Source organism: Hypomesus transpacificus, chromosome 9 (genome assembly GCF_021917145.1).
Source record: "Hypomesus transpacificus isolate Combined female chromosome 9, fHypTra1, whole genome shotgun sequence".
Lineage (NCBI taxonomy): Eukaryota > Metazoa > Chordata > Actinopteri > Osmeriformes > Osmeridae > Hypomesus > Hypomesus transpacificus.
Window position 1 is genome coordinate 14,305,376 of NC_061068.1, and position 23,450 is coordinate 14,328,825.

At 41.7% G+C, this 23,450-nt stretch overlaps 1 protein-coding gene across 1 annotated transcript in view; it reads right to left on the reverse strand.

The window, feature by feature from the left end:
- Window positions 1-470: 470 nt before the first annotated feature.
- Window positions 471-23,450, reverse strand: part of LOC124471359 (zinc finger and SCAN domain-containing protein 31-like) — a 29,690-nt gene continuing 6,710 nt past the window's right edge. The window contains exon 2 of the mRNA XM_047025845.1: window positions 471-1,758. Within this exon, the coding sequence (XP_046881801.1) occupies window positions 863-1,758 (896 nt within the window). The 3' untranslated portion in view covers window positions 471-862. The remainder of the gene's footprint in view (window positions 1,759-23,450) is intronic.

The window sequence follows — 23,450 nt, forward strand, 5'->3', positions numbered from 1 at the left end:
TTAGGCAATATTGATGAAAATAATGGGGATTATCATTTTGGCCATAATCGTGCAGCCCTAGGACATGATTCAAAAGTTGCATATGTAAACACACCTTCAACTTTGCCCCATTTGTGGCGCTAGAGTGCTAGAGACACTGGCATGACACTTGGTGACAAGAGCCACTGTACTGTCCTCAACCACTGTGCCAAATTTAAAAACTTTCCCACAAGCGGTTCTATGGACTGCCATAGACTCCCATGGCAGAAAAAGGGGAGCTGGTGAGAGCTCCCGAGCAGGTTTAAGTTAACGGATCTGTTGCTATGACAGCAAGTCCAGGATGAGCTTCGAAGAACCGAACAATCCAAGATAATGACAAAATGTCAATAATTAAATCCAGTTAACTAAAGATCTATGTATAAGAGACTGACATTTAGCTAAACATATACTTATTTAATAAGTGACAACCTACATCTGGACATCTTTGTTTGGTTCTGGAATATTTAATTTTCGAAAACATTACATATCACAAAATAATACCTTGTTATACAATATTTCTATTATGAAATAATTGACTGAAATCTATTCCCCTATTAGCCGATCACTGTTAGTAAGCTTGTTGACTTTATCCATCGCAACAAGATCAACCTCACCCTTTGTTTTAGCTCAAGATGGCTCCTTATTGCCAATCAAAGTTGGTCTCAACTGCTTTGTGAAGAGAAACTCTTACCAATTAGTTTTAACTGCTATTTAAGAGAACTCTTAGTGGTAAGATAAAATGTTTTGTGAATACGGTCTTTGTTACATTGTTGACACTGATACAGTTTCTCTCATGTGTGTCCTCCTGTGTAAATGCAGTGAACTACTTTTAGAAAAGGTTTTGCTACATTCCTGACATTGCTACGGTTTCTCTCCTGTGTGTCTTCATGTGTTCAACCAGGGGACTCTTCACTGCAAACTGTTTATTACATTGTTGACACTGATATGGTTTCTCTCCTGTGTGTCTCCTCACGTGTGCAGCTAGACTACTGCGTTGAGTAAATAGTTTGCTACATTTCTGACATTGATAAGGTTTCTCTCCAGTGTGTGTCCTTGTGTGCTGAACAAGAATGGACTTCACAGCAAATTGTTTGTTACATTGTTGACAATGATATGGTTTCTCTCCTGTGTGTCTCCTCATGTGTGCAACTAGACTACTGCTATGAGTAAACAAGTTGCTACATTCCTGACATTGATAAGGTTTCTCTCCTGTGTGTGTCCTCATATGAAAAACCAAAGCAGCTTTTCTACTAAAAGTTTTGCTACATTCTTGACACTGATGTATTGTTTTTCCTGTGTGACGTCTCTGTGGCTTATTTTCCCTTGGCAGAGCCTCACTGGCTTGTGATCTGTTCAGAAGAAGCAGCACTCCTCCATGTTCCTCCTCCTCCAAACTCTGAGCTATAGGACAGTCTGGAGCTACAACAGAGAGGGGCTGAGAGTCACTGCCTGGTTCTGGTGCTGCACAGTCTTGTCCATCAAGCTCTGCTTTGATCTGCTCCTCAGTTGTGTTGCTGGGTAGAGGGTCTCCTTCTTTGTTCTCCACTTTAACAGTTTGGTCAAGATGTGAACATTCAGAAAAGCCTTCCTGATCACAGTCATGTTTCACACTGGTAGAAGTGAACACTGAGTCTGTAGTTTCAGACTGCAGTCCTTGGAGCTGCTCTTCCTCCTGACTGATCCACAGCTCCTGTTCCTCTTTAATCTGCTGGGGTTTAGGGAGAGAGAGCTGCTGCACATCTGGGGGAAAGAAGAGTAAGTTGGTGATCAATGTAGTCATTATGCAACGCAACATGTCTGACAGCTAAAACCAGACCAATTGTAGTGATCTTAGTATAATATTCGTGTAATATTTGTATTTTATATTGTATTTATACTGTAAATTGGCAACTTATATTTTATTTTATGACAACTTATATTCTACTTTATTGTATATTTTATTTTAAATTGTATTCCACTTGGTATTGCTAGTTTATGTATCCTTAGTATAGTTAGACCATATATCTAAATTTAAGATTCCTATATGTTTATTGTATGCACCTTCCTGCCAAAGCAAATTCCTTGTCTGTGCAAACTTTCATGGAGAATAAATCCCTTTTTTGATTCTGATTCTGATATGCTAAACATCCAAGGCTTGAAATCGCAACCATTTTGGTCACCATTTACTCACAAGCTGTGGATAGCCTACCCGCTTCACTTGTATTCTACAGAACTTAGTCAAATAGGATCCTAACGCTGCTTCTCGGTCTCCGGCACCACATCTTAGCAGGTTTGACTCTGTGATTAGTCTTCACTATCTCACAACTGGAACTGAATTAAGCAAATGCAAGAGATAAAATTGCACGTCTAATTTATCTTTAACTTAAAAATCGAGAGTCCAAATTCTACATTGTACACTGAAAAGTCCTATCTTATGTTCACACATATATCTGAATCCTGGTCGCCCAGGCCTCAACCTGTTCATTTGGCTAGGATTTAATAACACATGTTTGTAAGGCACGTGTCTACCACCAGACCCAGATCTATCAAAACAAACACATCTCAGCAACAATAATGCAGAACTCTACCCTCTAATGGCATTCAAACCCTTTTAGGCTATGTGTAAATTACAATTCCCAATTCATCAGCAATAACAATCAGTTATGTCAATTTCAACCACTATACATTTACAGGTCAGGATCCATTGTGAGTTTAGTGCACAACTTCACAGCGGAGTTTTTCATCCTAATATTAACCTGTTCTGGAGACTGTTAAATGTGCCTAAAAACGCCTAAACAGCATGCCCAAAGTAAATTGAAAGCTGTTCTTGAACTATTTGGAGTACATGCATGTAAATGGACTCATTTGAAAGCTTACACTCTGAAGTTATGTTCCTTGTTGTCAGGACCCCTCTCAGTCCTACTGGTGTTGAGTAACAGAAGCTTGAACACAAGGAAAGTGAAAGTTTCTATTTCCGCCTAGATTTTGTTTTGAAAACAGAGGCCTGAAGAGGCCTAGAGGTGGTAGGTATTAGCTGGAAGACAGAATTGGACCACAGGTTGAAGCCTTACCAAATTCAGATCAAAAGTCAAACATAATACCACAATATATTCATATTTGACACATGTTTTTATAAGAGTACATCCAGGCGTTTTCTAAAAGGGCCTTGTGGAGACTCCAGAATGACCCTTCTAACCAAGGTCAAATTCTTAGGATAAAAAGGTATAATTGTTATCTCTAATGAAATGTGGTCCTTAGAACTATCATATATAACAGCTAAATCCCTCATTAGTAATACTGAAACACAAAAACTGAAGCATGAACACATTGGAGTGATTTATCTGATTCCCAGGATTGGCACACAAAGAACACTGACATATTGCGCAATCGACTTTTATTTTGAAGGCTCCACAAAACCTGGCATATGGGGTATCGCCATTTACAGCTAGCGCTAAGCTACAAGGATAACTAGCTCTTTTCAGATTCAGTCCAAGCCAGTTAGAAAAAATCGTGTAGAGGGGGCAGGGGGGGTGGGCGGGGGGCGGGCTGGACGCACAGACCTAGTTGGCTTTAGAAGACTGTCACCGGGGCAAGGAAGCTCCTATTGGCTAAACCAATAGGAGCTTCTAGGTGTCTATCAAAAGGTCAGAGTGTAGCGGCCATTTTAAGACTATCCCCGTGTTTCTACTTGACCCAGATCTCATGCTATGAGCTAAAGTGCGTTGAGAGACACAATTTTTTTTTTTTTACGAAGTAACAATGAAGCAACAAGATCGTGGCTATGTGTGGATATAATTCTTTGTTTGGACAACAACTCAACATGGTTTAATACTTTGGACCCTTGGGAATATGAGCAGATGAGGTTTTGATGAGTTGTGTGCATTCCTGGACATTCCTAAGTAATCGAAGGTAAGTACAACTTTTTCTCTGGTATTGTTGAATGAACGGTCACCGGACAAAGACATTGACGCTACTTTCTGTTGCAAGTTGAGCTTGAATTGGTTTATTTCAATGGAAGCACAAGAATCGTAGCTTTCCAACGATGTATAACATGTGTACTAGTCGAAAAAAATTATTTATGATTTTTAATGCGTAATAACTGGGGGAGGAGGGGGCAGTGTTTCGGGCCCGCGCACGCAAAACAGGTTAACCAGTGATTAGTCTTTAACGACCTCACTGCGCGAGTGACATACAGCATTCAGCAACTATGTTGAATGAAAGCCCTGAGAGTTGTCTCCCTCATTCTAGCGGGGTTTTAACTAACTATATGGTAGGCCTATGTCACTGTACTTCCCGTTTAAATTAAACTCAAGAATATACTCGTCATGTTGACAAACATTTCCAACAAAAGAAAAAGGCAAAAACCAGAAGAGCAGTGTTTTCGTTAGATGACGAAGGGGCGGGCATGTTTGTATTCGATAGTAGCACAGGCAGAGGTCAAAAAAGGCAGAGGAAGAGCCAGGGGGAGACGAAAGATGGATGCTATAAGTGTGTTAGAATGGGACATTATGCTAGAGATTGCAGACGAGGGAAGCAGAACTTCTCACCAGGAGAAGAAGGGGCTGTATAGAAACAGGAGAAGGAAATCAAAAGGCCAACAAAAACTCTAGTTTGAATTTGCCAGTCCGATGTTGTATTATGTCTGCTATAAAGGAATGACAGAATAACTTAGACAGAATCAACAGTGACGCCGCCGGGTGCGGGTTAGTAAAATAATTTCAGCTTGATAATGGGTAAATCGCATGATATGTACAGACAAAGTGACATAGACAATGTAAAATAGGTAAAGTTAAATAGGTAAAGTTAAAGAGAGAAAGACAAATTTGGAGAGAATTTTACATACTAATTTGGTTACTTTTGAAACATGTAATGAGTATTTTGATACATTTGTTAACAAGGTTTTTGTTTGTTTGAGTACATTTTACATGAGTTTCAGAAATTCCGATGAGAGATGGAGAAAGGTGGGGCTAAAATAGTCCCGATGCATTTAAGTTTTACAAAAGGTGATCCCAGAGGGTGTAATTCTGCACAATTATGTGAGTATTACATGCTGAGAGCTGTGTTCGTTTGGATGAATCCGGAGTTTGGTGGTTAACAAATGCTTGATCAACCCTTGTTATAATTCCTTGCCAAACAGGGAGGTGAAGCATTGCTGACCAGAACGAAGATGTATGTATAAGCGGCAAATCTGTGATGTGTGGCGGTATTCAATAAAAATGCAGAAATGAAACCCCTGGTTCATAAACATGGATTTTATGAAACAAAATTGTGATGTAGATAGTTTGAAGCAAATTTAAATTTGCACTATCTGTATTTTTAGGTTAGATTGTTAATTAGGGCTACTTATATTTTATATTTTATTTTATATTATTTTTTATTCCCCTTAGTATTAGCTAGACCCCCTTAGTATTAGCTAGACTTTGCTCCTTTTGTATAGTTAGTCCACATATTTAAGTTCCAATATTCCTATATGTTTAATGTATGCACCTCCCTGCCAAAGTAAATTCCTTGTTTGTGCAAACGTTCATGGCGAATAAAATCCCTTCTGATTCTGAAATGTGGGTCAGATAATTAGTGAAAGACTATATAGTCTTACATACTTTTGAAATCAAACGGCAAGATTCATTCAATAATGGCAACCTTGGTGTGATGGGAACTTTTGGGACATTTTTGTGTTTCAGACAGAAAGGTTGGTTTAAATTTGAGGAAGGAATGTGTTTATGGGTTTGATTTAAGTTACAAATTTAACATTATCTATCCACATCTGATTTTAATAACCACGTGCACATCAAATATCCATTGACATGGAATCAATTGATGGCACTTTTCCAGTTGGGTTATTTTGAAGCTTTATATTTTATTTTGGTTTTAGGAAATGTGAAAGATTGAGGAAGTTATTAGATGGTTACATGAAAAATTGGTTTAGAGTGGATCATGGAAAGTTGATGGAATGAAGCAAGAGAAGGTTTTATGGATGAAAAGAGATGATCGGTTTAAACACTGATGTTTTGAAAAAGGACATATACATATACTTTGAAGGTATATGGGCTAACATTCTGAGTCAAAATAGTAAAAACTTAGGGTTTTTAGGAGTTTAATAAAGGTATTAGATGCAATTTGGTTAAGAATGAAAAAGACAAAATAACAACAACGTACTTTTGTTTGGGTTTTGATTGTCATTTTAAATTTTAAGTTTTATTTGATGTCTTATAAAAAGCCTACCATAATGTTTCGCATAAACAGTTAGGTTGTGATGAGGTTGTATTAATAAATGGTATTTGTGTATAAAGAGGGTTATTATAACCTTTGTTCTGAAATAATTTGGGAAGGCTGATTAAGTTTGATAAATTGTGGTTATGATGGTTTATGCTAATTAGCTTGTTTTGGACTGCCAAAAAGCAAGTTATGAAGTTTTACATATCGGACCTTTATAGAAAATATAGTTGGGGAAAACATTTTGGTTAATAGCTACATTAAGAACTTTATTTGGTCTATATATCATTTGAGAAGCATACAGATTGAATTCTGGTTTGGGGAAATGACAATGGTTTTTATCAGGTCTTTGACAAAAAGGGGTGGGATTTGGTAAAATAGAGAATTAAAAACAATAAAGGTCTCAAACTTAACTGTTTTGAAAGAAAGAAAACGTTTTTTTGGAGTGAAATAAATGAGACTAACAGTTGATTTTCTAAAGAAGGGAACAGAAAAAGTAATTTCTAAGTATGACTAAGATCATATGTACACACCACAACTTAAACCTTTCACATAGCAGGATGAAGGCACAGTGCTATTCCGGCTGAGTGATTAAACAAATTACACAGGTTTACGATGTGTGCTTTAATGTTATAACAATAGTTTTATGTTTACTCTCGAACGATGCAAGAGCCTCTCATTACCGTTTTCCATGTTCAAAAGATGCAATGTTTTTTACAAGGGAAGATATCAATTATGAAGAATTTGTTTGCTCTACTAGAAGTTCATACTGATAACATTGATTTCATTTTTCTGGGAATGCTAAAGCAGATGTGGCAGCAAAAGAGGCAGCCATACAAGGTGTCTTAACATTAGGAAATGTGGATGAGACTGTCTTGAGAGATATGCAAGGAGTGTCACCAACATGATGGGTTATGTAAATTCACAGGAGGAGAACTTATGTTATTAAAGAATGTATTTTGTTTTGTGCTGATTTGAGCCATGGGATAAATAATGTCTCAAACAGGAGGGATGGTGATAACAAAAGAGTGTTTACAGCATATGGATTTACAAACTATTCAAGAAAAACTTGAAGAAAAAAGCTTTTTAGCATACCGATTTGAGAGAGAACATAATATGCATGACCTTTATTGAGCTAAAGAAAAGTTTTAAAGATTCAGGAATGGGTCAACGACGAGTCAGTTGCCTTTAACTGACCTCTGTGACAATGTAATTTTAATTATTATGCAATCATGTAGTCTACTTTGTGTAAAAAATCCACAGACAGAAAGGCAATCCAGTGAGAGGTCCGTTGGCCTGAGGAGACTGGATTGTGGTTATGGATTTGAAAACATTGGGCCTCATTCTCGAACGCAGTTAAGAAGAATTTAAGAAGGAATTTCTTCTGAATTGGATTTAGGAAAACATTTGGCATTCATGGAGTTCTCTCATATGGGATTTGTTCTGAACTTCAGAAGACTTTCCGAACTCCAAATAGCAGTCGTAAATTGGCCAGAGTTGTCTCAAATGCGATCCCTTAAAAAACTCAAGGGGAATCGCATTTAAGAAAACTCTCTGTTAGAAGTGTTAATGAATATGTGAGAAATCGTTGGTGATAGCGTTCAAATCAACTCTACAGACATCCTCGGATTAAAATAACTATAATAATTTACCTTGCCCAGTGTGCACACTGTTAGATCCAGTGGAGAACAATTCCACTGCTCATCTTACTGGTATGATGTTGTATGTGACAAATAAACCTTTAACTTGCACTTGGACTTGAACATCATATAAATTCAACCAGGCCATCCAATTATCACTGATCACTCGACCTACTTAAAGGGACGAGTGTGCACCCTAGGCATACAATATGGCACAATTTATTTTCGCTTGGACATAATGTGCGTTCCTGTTGCTTTCCTTATTGTGTCGATTCTGACGGCACACGTCACTGCTGTTGCGTGCCCTTAAGGAGCTGTCAGGGCGTGTATGTATGCTAATTCAGGAGCACGAGGACGCGCCTTCAATTTAAGAAAACTCTTCTAGGGGAGCACAGCTCAGAAAACTTCTGCTGCATAGGAAGTAGTGGTAGGCATAGATTTAAAAAAAAATCTAGATTAATCTCACTGTAATATTGGCGTTAATCTAAATTAATCTAGATTAAAATGGCTCATTTCCAAAATGCATCACAAACTTGAGAAAACTGTTCTACTATAATAATTGGTGATAAATTATGTTAAATAAGATGTACTTGTGTTTATTAGATTAGTTAGCTTGGCTGATAGAGCTGTACTGACGGGCTTGCCTCGGTTGCACTCAAACATATTAGTTTGACGACGACTCTTCCCCTACGCTACATCAGTGCTTGGCCCGGCATCTTCCGCATTAGCTAAGGGATGCTTTGCGTTTAGGTGGTATTTGAGACTGGAAGAACTCTAACAGTAAACAAATTCCGCATAGCACAAGGTGCAAACAACCTTAGTCTTGTCGAGGTTTCCACTGGGAAGCTTCTTAAAAATAAATTTTTCCTGAAGCAAACCAGGCGGCTTCATAGCTGCATCCATGTTAGCATGTCACGTTTGGTTGGATAATTTCATACACAAGGCATACACACAGGTTCGAAGACTGGTTCTCGCCCCCTACAGTGCATTTCGGCTAGGTATACATCCTCGCTAAAATATCAAGGTGAAAGTCATCATAGCTTGCGTAGTATAGACCCAGTTCCCAACCCAACTTTAAGAATAATTAACGGCAATATTTTGTTTTTGCGCCCGATAAGAGTCTCACGTTAACGCAGCACGTAAATGCCGATAGGGGCCCACCACTAGTAGGAACACATTTTCAAGTGTTTATGAATGTGACGGATGTCTTTTTCGAACGTTGTTTTTCCAAAGCCCATAAGAAACTTTTCAGAAGAAACTTCAGAAATGTTCGAGAATGAGGCCCATTAACAGTGCGTTTACACTGCAGCGACGCGATGCGAGCGACAACATGTTTTCCATTCATTTTCTATGAAGCCAGGCGAATCGCTTGCGTGGTGCATTGTGGGTAGCGACGCAACGTGACAGAGTTGAGATTTTCTCAACTTTATGCAAATGAGGAGCGATTTTCGCTAGCGATGGCCAATCGGAGTGTTTTCTTGTTTCTCCTAACGTAGCAGCCATGGCAAAAATTTCTAGCTTTCTAGGTTTCAAGGTGGAGAAGAAACTAATCGTTTGTGTGGCTGCTTACCCAGTCCTGTACGATACATAACTGTATTCGTACAGAGATGTTAATTAAAAAAAACTATGTATGGCGCAAGGTTTGCCGAAGTTGTGGGTGCTTGTACTTTCAAATTCAGTTTAGTCACATTACGTAACTTCGTTCTGTGGTAACTAGCTAGCTAGCCCGGCTGGAACTCCCTATCGTATCGACAGATTAGCAGAGACTGAGGAATATAGTAAATGTTTTTTACACATGTCAACGTGTATGTCTATTAAACAGTTTTGTATGTTGTCTACCAGTTGGAATTTGATCGATGTTGCAACTACGTAAACCCAAGTCTGCACACTTGGCCATGACAACTACAACAGTGACTTTAGAGAACTACATTTTACATTTATCAGTTTGAAACGGGATTTTAGAGAAATGCATTCTACATTTATCTATATAAAACGCCCCCGAGCGTGGTGAACTGTGGGAAGGCAAGCGATGGCAAGCGATTTGCGTTGCTGCAGTGTGAACGCAGGGTTAAGTCCTGGAAATTACCCGAAGTGTCATTTCTGTTTCAGAGGAGATGGCATGGTACACGTGAGTCAAGCGTGCACTTTGTTTGATGAAGTCAAATTAAGGAAACTGCTATGCCTATAGTACAGTGCGTTGAGGTTGCCGTTTTAATCAACTAGACTACATTTTCTATGAGAAGATTACACAATCACCATGCACACACAATCATGGCATCCGTTTCAGCAAATGAAGTTGAAGTTGGTATGGACTAAATGGTACTACAGAAATACATTTTAATTTGAAAAGAAACAAATTGAAAACATGTATGGACATTTCAGGATGTGTGCCAAAGTAATGTATCTTGACATGCAGAAGTGTCTTAGCAGCAGGCTGGAGAGGAATGCCTGTTGACTTAAAGGCCTGATTGCTCTGTAGGAGCCCACCTTCGGGGGAGGGGGAGCTTCTTTTGATAAATTCGCAGGGGAGTAAATCTGGAGACAAAATCTGGGGTGATTTAAGGGTTAAACAGGTTTTTGTTAAATTAGGTTTATAAACCCACGACCTGGAAGAGAACTGCTTATCACCTAACCTGGAGAGAAAGAGCAAAATCAGGGCCTGGTTTAGACTGACTGACAGTTTATTAATTGTTTGTTTTCAAGATGACCATATTGACAACAAGTAGGCTGACCATTTCTGTGTTGATTACTTTGTTGCAATCTTTGTTTATATTTGATTTTGTGTGATGAAGGAGATCTTTTTTCTATTTGGCTCTCAACGAAGGCAGTCACATTTTCTTTCCCTCCCCTCCCCCTGACCTTCCCCGCTTGCTTCCCTGCTTGGCTTCTATCCTATTGTCTAGTCATTCACAGAGAAATTCTCTGAAGTTTCAATAATTTGGATAGTTTTTAATGTAATTACTTAAAATTAAGTGGATCGACTACAACCACAAAAAGGACAACCTGAGGGACTGAAGCCCAAGGAGAACAGAAGTATTTTGGGCTGCTCTCCCAGACTGACCACAGGCAAGCAAGCTAAAGCTTGTTACCTGTAGAACTATGGCTTGCAACGACTGCAAACAACTTACTCAGAGGATAGTCGAACTGGAGCTAAGAGTCAGAACCCTCTTAGACATCAGAGAGACCGAACACTTTATAGATTCCAAGCTACCTAGCCCGGAGGCTAAGCTACCGGCTAATGAGCCACCCTTGGAACCAGCATTCTCTCCACCGGCCGGTGGACCGGATGGGCCATCGCCCGCTCTCGGCGTTAAACCAAAGAGGTTAGCGCCGCTTCTACCTTCATCGGAAATTGGACTGGCTCCAAGGATAATAAGAAAAAAAAGCGAGGCAGAAACTCTTTCCGCATCACCTCTCCTCCTGTCCCACTCAGAAACAGATTAGAACCACAGGGAACTCTCTCTCCCTTGTGTGTGGAATCCAAGGCGAAGAGGCACAGGAGTGCTAGCCACACAGCTAACAAACATGAAGGCCCAGATCGCCGACACACTATGATGGTAGTTACTACACACATGCAAATCCAACACATAATCGTCTGCTGCGACCGGGAGTTCCCCATTTCACTCCAAGCACCTCTCGGACCATTCGGAGCACTGTTCAACCCCCTATCAGGCCTATCAGACAACAATACCACAGGATTATCAACCAAGGTATGCTAAGACTACCCACAGCCCATCAGCACTTAGAGGACCTAACGCTGCTAGCACTATAGAATCTACTGCTAGCACTGACACAGTGGCTAACCTTGGTCTAGCACAAGGACCTATCATTGCTAACCCAAATAAGATAAGAACTGGCTCCGCAGCTACTGATATGGCAAACGTTAAAAAGGCAAACACAACACCACATATGGCCACTATCTTGATTGGAGATGCCATGACAGCACATGTTAAACTGGCAAAGACAGAAAATATTTGTCTTAGCAACACATCTGTCGAGGAACTGTCGTCAAACAAGAGGTACAAACAATCCTCAAAAATAAACCAAACAACCCTAAGATTATCATCCACACTGGCTCGTTTGATATCCTACACAAGAAAACTGGCAGTGAGATACTTTAAAAACATTTCACCCAGCTTCTGAACACACTCAACAGATATCAAGATGTATTCATCAGTGGACCAATTGCATGCTTTTGCAGAGGAAAAGAAGCCTTCAGTCGAATACCATCTTTCAACAAATGGTTGGCATCTGTCTGTCTGGCACACAAACTGAGATTTATCAATAATCTCAATGTGTTCTGGAACTGTGCAGACCGTTTTCAAGCTGACGGACTCAACCCAAACCATAGAGGATCTTGACTACTAACAGCAAACATCAGTCACGTGCTCCTGACCACAAATAAACTTTCTCTCCTTATCCTTGTTGTGTCTAAGCTGACTGACGCATCCCAAACAACCTCCCATGGAACAGAACAGAACATTCAAACAGCCTCCTGCAAGGACATGGGCCCTGCACAGATCTGCACCCCCCGGAAGAATTCCCTTGTGATGGAACAGCTCAGTGACATAGACTTTCCCAAAGAAAAGCTACGCTAGGACAGCCACCATGCTATTTCATTGGACATACCGGTCATCATCACAAACAGAAAATGGCATGGTAAAATGCATGGTTACAAACCTGAAACTAGTGTTAGAAGTCACAGAACTATCCATATTCTTCCAACAGATTTATCAACCCCTGTTTTATCTGTTATTACCCCACAGATGAAACTGGCCCTTCTAAATGTTAGATCACTAAATAACAAAACATTTTAAGTTAATGATCTGGTCAAAGAAAACAACTTAGACTGCATCTGTCTAACAGAAACCTGGCTAAACAATGCGACGGCAACAGCAACTCTGATAGAAGCGTGTCCGCCCGATCACAGCTTTCAAGTTTCTAGGAAATCAAAAAAAAATGGAGGAGTCGCAGCTATTTTGTCCTCTGAACTATTGTTCAAAATGACTGAGCTAGGTGAATTCACATCATATGAATATCTTGCAATACAGCGCAAAACCGAATCAATACCTTTTGTTATTATATATCGGCCACCTAAGCACTCGCCAATATTCATGCAAATTCTCTTAACTATTATCACTATGTGTCACTAGTAATGATGTAGTTTTAAACGGAGACTTAAATATCCAAGTAAATAAAAAAGCAGACCCAAGAACTATTGAGCTCTTAAATCTCCTTGACAGTTTCAATCTACTTCAACACATAACAGACCCAACACACCGGCACGGAAACACACTAGATCTAGTGATAACAACTGGACTAAATATCAATAATATTTCAATAACTGATCTACCCCTCTCAGACCATCATTGTATACTTTTTAATGTGGAAATTATCATAACAAAAACCACAAAATAATTCTTAGTCCAAAGATGATATTTTAACGATACAGCTATGATGACATTTTTGGAACAATTTGCTCTATATGAGCCAAGTACCGTAATTTTCGGACAATAAGCCGTGCCTTTTTTCCAATTTTTCGACCCTAAGGCTTATATAACGGTGCGGCTAATCTATGGATCTTTACAGCTAACGGCTTCCTCAAGCAGCCATCTCTTTCCCGACAATCCTCTCTGTGCATGAACCCTTACATATGTGAGGGATAATGCAGGGCTCCAGACTGCGACCAAATGGTCGCATTTTGCGGCACTTCTTTTTACAAGCACTCGCGCATGTGCGACCTACACATTTGGAATTGATTGGGTGTGCACAATGGCTGTTTATCAATCCACATTTTTTTCCGTTCTTGTGTTCTTGCAAACTCGTTTGACGTCATCTTTCATTGCCCAAGTACGGTTCCAATCTAAAGAACACAAGTCACCAAGAACGCCAAAAATACCCGGAAATGTTCCTGATCCGTCCCTTTAATCGAGGATGCATCGGATGGTGACTTGACCAGCGAGAACGCTTCTGATTTCCCAGAAGTCCTTGCGGACTTGCAAGACCATTCTCGCAAGGACGCTTGCAAAAGAATGTACTTGCGTTCTCAGGATTGATAAACAGCCAATGTCAGCACAATGTCAGCACACGTTAGCAACAACACATAAAAAAGACGTTCTAGTAAGACAGCGATATTAGCGTGCCCTCAGCATTAGTACCGTAGCTTAAAGTCTAGGAAAATGTAGGCTATTTTTCGCTAGGTTCCTACGAACATTTCTTAATCTGCCAGACAAGTGGGTTTCCCTTGTTCTTTTGAGGAACAAGGCGTCATGGAGGCGTTTCACCTGGCGTCATGGAGCCTAGCAGCTAAATACTTATTTAGCACTAGCGTTGCTACTGTATCCCTGCCTGTGTTTGAGCTGCTGCGCTGTTATACTCAGCTGTTATATATACTCAGCAAGTATCGCTGTAAATCAGTTGTAAAAATGACAGCAAAAAAACAGACCCATCTGCAACCGACGCAGGCACACCACAATTTCCCCAGAAATTGTACCAGGGGGCGATTCTAGGATCAGACCTATAGGGGTGCTCAGCCCCCAATGAGAATGTGACATGAATACAGTGCCTTGCAAAAGTCCTAAACGTAAACCTCCTTGATAATATAAATCCTTAATTATGAACTCATACAAACTGACCTAGGCTGACCATTATCTTACTAGAAGTGCAATAAATGTGTTAACCTTATCTGTGCTGAGTGAATCATATCAGTGTTTCCTCTATGTTGATTTCTGCCGCCATGGTATCAGAAATAGGGCTGTACAAAATTTTAGGCCGTCTATCAGTAGTGATTGTTAGAGTGCATATCGGAGAATAGCACGGACATACGCTTCACAGTGCAGTTGAGATTGCGTGTGTGCGTCCTTGAGAACTGTAAATCGTATAATTTATGTTTGTTTGTATCCTTCCATTGCTAGCAAAATTGCACATGTCGATTCAATGGCGATTTCTGCCCTTGCTCACGTTTGTATTTTAGGTGCATTATTATGCTCAAGTAGTTTTAATTTATAAATAGTGAGTATATTATTATTATTTGCTACAGAATGATTAGCCTATCAAGATCAAATGAAGCAGACAGTGTACATGCTTCCGAGTGGCCTACCTTAGTTGATAGGCTAGCTACTGACCATTTAGCTATATAAGTTGTTACGTCAATTATTAATTGGAAGCATTTATGCCATTTAGAACATACTTTATGAGTGTAAGGTGTCTTTAAGTAGCCTAACTTTATTTCTTTAGGGGAAATAGGATGAAAATATGTGTAATATGACATTAGCTATTAGATTATTACATTAACCTGCTCCGAAATATAGGGTTAGCACTTAGTTGTTTGTTTCGGCCGGGAGAGGGGGGCAGACACACTTGCCCCCACTGCAAAAAAAAATCCTAGAGGAAACTCTGCATATGGTCAAGCCTAGGGTCAGAGCTAGTCAAGCCTAGGGTCAGAGCTAGTCAAGCCTAGGGTCAGAGCTAGTCAAGCCTAGGGTCAGAGCTATGTTCCCACGTGCACGCACACTCTGTCTCTGGGATCAATCATATTATATTAGCTGATATGCAGGGGAGGGGACTTCTCACCCATATGTTGAAAAAGGTTGCTAGCACAACATGCTAGCAGACAAACTTTGTATTGCGATCAGACTTTGTCTCCTTGCTGGCAAGCATTAAACCATTGTACTTTCTTTGAATCCAACAATGTGCATTACTTACACCCACACAGTAATATTAATAAATAATTATAAAGTTTACAACTTTACAAATGTTCACCGTAGTCTACAATTAATGGAGTAAAATCTAAATAACATGTTTTTTTATTCAAATATATAAAATAATATGGTGTATTTTATCATCCTGCAGCCGATTTTGTAAATGTCTCGATAGAGCACGAGCCAATCGCAGCCTGTGTGGCCGGTCCAATTTGTTAACATGGGCGCCGAAAGAAAAAAGGCGGTGCTTCCAGGCGCTTTGAAGCTAATCATAGCACTTCGCAACCAGTGTGTCCTAAGCGTACGCTCTGCACCGCTGGATATACAGAGTTGTAGTTCTTTAAGGTCACTGTTGTAGTCATGGCCAAGCGTAAAGACCTGGGTTGCAATGAATCAAGTACAGCCGAACCCTGGTTCTTTTTTCATCAATAGTAATCGCGTTGATAGAAAGATCGGGTGTGTCTTCTTGCCTGATTAAGATGCAACTGTGATGTGAACAGGAGCTTGCTTCTAATCATGCACCCAATTATCAACCTGCAGAATCCTGACTTCATCAGTTGGCGGTAATTGTGGTACTTTTTGGAGACAGAAAAATGCATTTATATGTAAAGAGGTCAACTTTAATAATCTTTGAACAGTATATGATAGCACCATGGGGCTTGGACTATTGTCAATCTATTAACCTATCGTTTTCCTAAAGTGGAAGCAAAATGATTTCCTCAAGCATAGCCTCCATTACTTATTAAATGATAAAGACCCATTTTGACCCAGGAAAAACCCTACAGTGGTTGCGGCGCCATCTTGGGGACTGAATTGCCAGATGCCGTCTATCTGCTGTGCTGTGGGCTGTGATAAAAGCAAATCTCAAATACATAAATTACCTTTTACAATGTCCCAAAAAACCCTGACCGTCATGAGAAATTGATTTCTCAAGAGGGATTACTGGACTCCTACAGAACATAATTTAAAATGTGAGCATGTATAAAGTTATTTTGGACAGCTAGCATTAGATATAGCTAATGATAGCATATTATGCTATCATGCTATTATGCTATTATGCTACGCTGACGACACGCAGCTGTACCTGTCGTTCCCTCCGACCGATCCGGGGATCTCAGCTAGGATTGAGGCCTGCCTCGCACACATCTCCGCCTGGATGACTGAGCACCACCTCCAGCTGAACCTTGCCAAAACGGAACTTCTCATCATCCCGGCCAAACCCTCCATCTCCCATGACCTCTCAATCACCCTGGGATCTGCGACGGCGACCCCCTCATCCTCTGCCAGGAACCTTGGGGTTACCATGGATGACGAGCTCTCCCTCACGGCCCACATTGCTGCGGTCTCCCGGTCGTGTAGATTCACCCTTTACAACATCCGGAAGATCAGGAGATACCTGTCTGAGCACTCCACCCAGCTGCTTGTCCAAGCAGTTGTCCTCTCCAAGTTGGAATACTGCAACTCGCTGCTCGCCGGTCTCCCATCATGCGCAACCCGCCCTCTTCAGAGGATTCAGAACGCAGCGGCCCACCTGGTCTACAATCTACCCAGACGCTCCCACGTTACCCCGCTCCTCATCTCCCTCCACTGGCTACCCATAACGGCCCGCATCGGATTCAAGACCCTGGTACTGACCTTCCGAGCAGTGAACGGGACTGCGCCCGACTACATCAAGTCTCTCCTGCAGCCTTACACCCCCATCCGCCACCTACGGTCTTCTTCAGACAACCGCCTGGTGGTCCCACCTCTCAAGAACGCCCGGTCCCAGCACAAGCTCTTCTCCTGCCTGGCACCCCAGTGGTGGAATCAACTCCCCACCTCCATCAGAGACACGGACTGTCTCTCCACCTTCAAGAGAAGGCTCAAGACGCACTTGTTCCGGGAGTACAATGGTACTTAGGAATGGTTTGCTGAACCCACCGCTAGTTTCCTCAAGGATCACAATGACTCTTGCTAAGACTGTTGCTCTTGTTGGTTAGTGGTAGCTGATTTAAACTGTTGTATTCTATTTTAGTTAATCCTATTTTTATTGCTTTCCTACAGGTACACCTGCACTTACAGATTAATGTTGTGTAATTTTAACTTGTTTAACTACATGCTCTTATGGTTTCTTCCCTTTAGCACTATTTTTTGGTTGTTCACAATATGTACTTCTTGTTTTTGACTACCCGCAATGCTGTGGGGCTATCTTGTTGTTATTACCAGTGACTTATGCATTTGTAAAGTTCTCTCTTGGAAGTCGCTTTGGATAAAAGCGTCTGCTAAATGAATAAATGTAATGTAAATGTAATATTATGCTAGCTGTCCAGAATAACGTTTAAATTAGTAACGTTAGTTATGTAAGGTATTTTATTATGAGCTTTCACTGTGACAAGGGGAGTCATTGTTCTGACAGTCTGGCGAAGTGAGTTAAATAAAGTAAGACGTGCCGTCTTGGTTCCGGCATTGGAACCCTGTGTCCTTCTTTTAACTAAGGGTTAGCCCAAACCTATGTTATATATATATATATATTAGAGCTGTCAAACAATTAAAATATTTAATCGCGATTAATCGCATTAATGTCATAGTTAACTCGCGATTAATCTGAATTAATCGCACATTTGTATCTATTTTAAATGTCCCTTGATTTCTTTTTCGTCCATTCTTTTTTCAAATTGTATGTTTTTTTTAAAATTGAAAACAACATTGCAATCGCCTGGCTTTGGCGAGCAGGCGGAGAATTCGCATCAGCTGTGTGCTTGGCTGTGTGCCATCAAAATTCTATTTTCGACTCCACAACGTGCTGCGATGATAGCTCATTCCCTCCGGCTCAGTTCACAACGACAGAATACACTGATCACTTTTCCTCTTGTCAATGGAACCATTTGGCAACCTTTTAAAAGTAAACTTTCAATTCAGAATCTGATTGGCATCCATTTCGGCGTCTGGCACTGGCAATCAACTCAAAACATAACGTTAGCCTCCTACCAGAGAATGTCTAATATCCGTAAACGGGCTCTGCTACGACTGTTTAGCCGGCTCGCAAGCCCAAACAAGTGGGTGTGACGTGCCTGTTTTTTTATTTCCGGTCTAGCTAGATCCGGTGTGGTATTGTAGTTTTCAATACCACACCGGATACCAACCAACGTCAGTGGTTGTTGCAACAGAATGTGAAAAAAACTACAAAGTTTGCTAGGTCAAAAAGAGCGTTAATCGCGCGATAAAAAAATTTACGCCGCTAATTTGGGTTTGCGTTAACGCCGTTAATAACGCGTTAAACTGACAGCACTAATATATATATATATATATATATTAGTGCTATGAAAAGCAGTTGAACTGCTTTAGTTATATGGTTAAATTATGTTATGTTGCTACTTGTTCGAGTAGCGTTAGTATGCTAAACTACTACAAATGAGATTATAGTTGGGACAGTAATATCAGTAGCAGATGTAGCCTGTCATTAAGTGCGTTTATACTCGGCTTTCTTAGTAGGATTCAATGTTTTGATTGAATGAAACATACAGCAGTAGGGCTGATACAAGAAGACACGGCGACACTTTGTTGCAGAAGGATGATGGTGCAAGTTTGGTTTGTGGAGCATACAACAATTAATAAAAAGAATCATGTAGACGTGTTTGAGTAATCGCATAACTAATTACACATGTAAACGGAGTAATCGTATTATTGGCATAAACCGACAATGGCTATCGGGTTTCTCATGGTCAAGTGAATGCACTCAGTGGCGTAGTAGAACAAAACAGTACCATTAGCATAGTAGTTAGTAAAAGAGATATTGGCAGCATCTGCAGAATTTGTAGTTGTAGTGTGGCATAAGATATAGCAGTATCGGTAGTAGTTGTGTTGTGGTGCTCTTACGGTGCGTTCACACTGCAGCGTTTTTTACTGCTCTGCACCGCTGGCCTTCCCACAGTGCACCACGCTCGGGGGCGTGTCAGACAGATTCAAGTAGTTCTCTTAAATCACTGTGGTAGTTCGTATAATGTCATGGCAAATGTGCAGACAAAATACAACTTTTACACACATTAAGCAAAAATCCGACACGCTGTCTAGATCTGACATTATCTTATCTACAGCACACAATAGGTTATCTTAAGTGCTGAAGCAGCATTCCAACAAATATGAAGAAGTTGAATAAAGATTCAAAGAACAATACTTGGAATGCTGAAGCAGCATACCAACAATGATACATTTCTGAGCGTGACTTAAAGGCCATATTGCAGGTTAAACATCACTGTTGATAAATGGGTACATGAAGCACTTAAAATATGTATATCATTAAAAAGATCTCCAAATGTTGTCTCTAAATGGTTTTGTTTTTGGTGTTAGCATTAGCATATTAGCGCAATTTGGTGATGACGTCACGTTGGGGAGACGTTGAGGAGACTAGGCATTGATATCCATAATATAGATATCTATGGAGAATGGCCCCAGATTAGTACTAGAACTATGGCGAATGACTGCAACTCACCAAGACGCTTCACCAACTCCACTCATTCTCCTCGGACCATCTAACTACAATTTTGTTTTACACAATTTCTACAGAATGAAACACTTTCTGTAATGTACACAATTGCAGCTTTGTCCCAAGATCTCTACAGACCATGCAGCTAATTTAATCCTCAACACTTGAACACAGGGGCTTATTACTTGAAAGAGGAACTATAAATGGTACGATTTCTAGAGGAAATTGTAGGGCGTGTGTCGGTTGCAGGTGGGTCCGTTTATTATGAAACAAGCCGAACCCCCTTTGAAACTAGCTATTCTAACAACGTTGTCACCAGCAGTATTTTTCAGATGGAATCGCGATTCAAACAGTACCATCTGCTAACTGAAAATATGCAGCCAAACACGTAAATAAGCTTGATATTTATTTAGGGGGAAATGGCTAATTCAAAAGAAGTTTGCTGGAAGCGATCATTGTCAGTAAAAAAAAAAAAAACTTTTGGTCTCAGTCTAGAGCAGGGGTGTCAAACTAATTTTCACCGAGGGCCACATCAGCATTATGGTCGCCCTCAAAGGGCCAGTTGTAACTACGATGTAACGTCAGTCACAATGTAAAAAACTGTATTTTAGTTGTAGCTTTTGTGAACATAGGGCCTATTCTGCTGGAATTGCATTCTGCGTTTGAATTCTTGGACAATCTGATGTTTTTCTTGGAGGATAAATTTGGCATATTTAGGGGCCAAGCATAAGCGAGGCTGCTGTGACACCTATTGTTTTTGTTCGTTTTATTATTATTATTGGGGTGTGCTTGCCTTTTGGCGAGCACAAACCATTGTTATCTCACATATATATTATTATAATTTGTTTTGTTTATTTTCGCGCCCCTAAGGCTCAGTCAATATTTGGACTACATAGACAACGGTGTTGTCAAAAGTTTTGTCTTGGTAGTGATTGCGTTGCTTCTATTCGGATTTACGTTTCGTTGCACAGTTTAGGAGGTTACAACGTTTTTGTGGCGACAAAGTGCCTTTAGTCGATGAAGGGTAATCTGTGCTAGCTACGTCACCACGTCAACACACGTTAGCAACAACGCATGGATACAACGTGCATGGATACAACGTGATAGAGACGTTCTAGCACACAAATTGGAGCTTGGATTACGAGTGAAAAATCCCACCCCAAAAAATACCAACCATTTGGCTTTGTTGAGAAAGCGATTTCGAGTGGAGCTGAAATCTCGGATGTTTGATTTAGGTTGTCAAAGTCTTTGTAATTTGAGCGAGTGCGGGTCGCCCGTGAGACCGCCTAGTCTTTTAGGCGGCAGCCATGCTACAAAGCGTCATAGTAGTATTTTCGTTGCTATTTTTATACTTCAATTTTACACGAAAAAACAGAAAGAGGGAAATTTTATGACGATATGACTATTGTAAAGACAGCCAGGTGGTGAGATTTTAATGTAGGTTGCTGTAAAAACTTTGATTTGTTTGCTACGTGAGAGCCCAGTCAGCCTCCATTGACGATTGTGGCAGCAACAACAGTGTTGTCAACGAGTGTCGACAACAGTGTTGTCGATCTGCGTCTGATGAGTAATTTCTTAATTTCGTACCAGGGTCAATTCTACATCTAAATGGAGAGCAGTTTTTTAAAAATATGGCGATTGTGAAGACAGCCAGCGGGTCAGCATATTTTTGTTATTTGTGTAAAACTTGGAATTTCAGTGAGACCGCGTCTTGTTTTGACGTTAGCCTCTGAGTCACTGACTCGGCTCGCCCACTGCAACTGGCAGTGTGTAGTAGTAGGCTACAGTACTGTCTTCAATGCCACAGCTATGGCTAAACTTCATTGTCTTACCAACGGCTGTTCTTAATGCTGTAGAATGCTCCATTCACTTGAATCTCATATTTGACCGTTGCCATGCATATTTGACCGCTGTCAAGGGAAGAGTCACCACCTTACCGCGGTGGAGGGGTTTGCATGTCCTAGTGATCCTGGAAGCTATGTTGTCGGGGGCTTCATGCCCCTGGTAGGGTCACCCAAGGCAAACAGGTTCCAGGTGAAAGACCAGACAAAGCGTGGCTCAAAAAACCAACCATGAAGAAACACAACAATGGTTCTCAGTTGCCCCTGCCCGGAAGCGGGTCACCGGGGCCCCCCCCTGGAGCCAGGCCCGGGGGTGGGGCTCGATGGCGAGCGCCTGGTGGCCGGGCCTTTTCCCATGGGGCCCGGTCGGGCACAGCCCGAAGAAACAACGTGGGACCCTCTTCCAGTGGGCTCACCATCCGCAGGAGGGGTCATGGGGGTCGGGTGCAGTGTGAGACGGGCGGCGGCCGAAGGCAGGGGGCTTGGCGGTCCGATCCTCGGCTGCAGAAGCTAGCTTTAGGGACGTGGAATGTCACCTCGCTGGCGGGAAAGGAGCCTCAGCTGTTGCGCGAGGTAGAGAGTTTCCGGCTAGATATAGTCGGCCTCGCCTCGACGCACGGCATAGGCTCCGGAACCAGTCTCCTTGAGAGGGGCTGGACTCTCTACCACTCTGGAGTTGCCCTTGGTGAGAGGCGTCGAGCTGGGGTGGAAATACTGGTTTCCCCTCGGTTCGGCGCCTGTACATTGGGGTTCACCCCGGTGGACGAGAGGGTAGCCTCCCTCCGCTTTCGGGTGGGGGGACGGGTCCTCACTGTCGTTTGTGCTTATGCACCAAATGGCAGCTCAGAGTACCCACCCTTTTTGGAGTCTCTGGGGGGGGGGTGCTGGAAAGCGCTCCTCCCGGGGATTCCCTCGTCCTCCTGGGGGACTTCATGTGGGCAATGACAGTGAGACCTGGAGGGGCGTGATTGGGAGGAACGGCCCCCCCGATCTGAACCCGAGTGGTGTTTTGTTGTTGGACTTCTGTGCTAGACACGGCTTGTCCATAACGAACACCATGTTCAAGCATAAGGGTGTCCATATGTGCACCTGGCACCAGGACACCCGAGGTCTCAGTTCGATGATCGACTTTGTAGTCGTGTCATCGGACTTGGGGCCGCATGTCTTGGACACTCGGGTGAGGAGAGGGGCGGAGCTGTCAACTGATCACCACCTGGTAGTGAGTTGGCTTTGATGGTGGGGGAGGACGCCGGTCAGACCTGGCAGGCCCAAACGTAATGTGAGGGTCTGCTGGGAACGGCTGGCGGAACCCTCTGTCAGAAGGAGCTTCAACTCCCACCTCCGGGAGAGCTTCGATCATGTCTCGGGGGGGGCCAGGGACATTGAGTCCGAATGGGCCATGTTCCGGGCCTCCATTGATGAAGCGGCTGACCGGAGCTGCGGCCGCAAGTCGGTCGGTGCATGTCGCGGCGGTAACCCTCGGACCCGGTGGTGGACTCCGGAGGTGAGGGATGCCGTCAAGCTGAAGAAGGAGGCCTATCGGACTTTATTGGCTGGTAGGACTCCAGAGGCAGCTGATGTGTACCGGCAGGCCAAG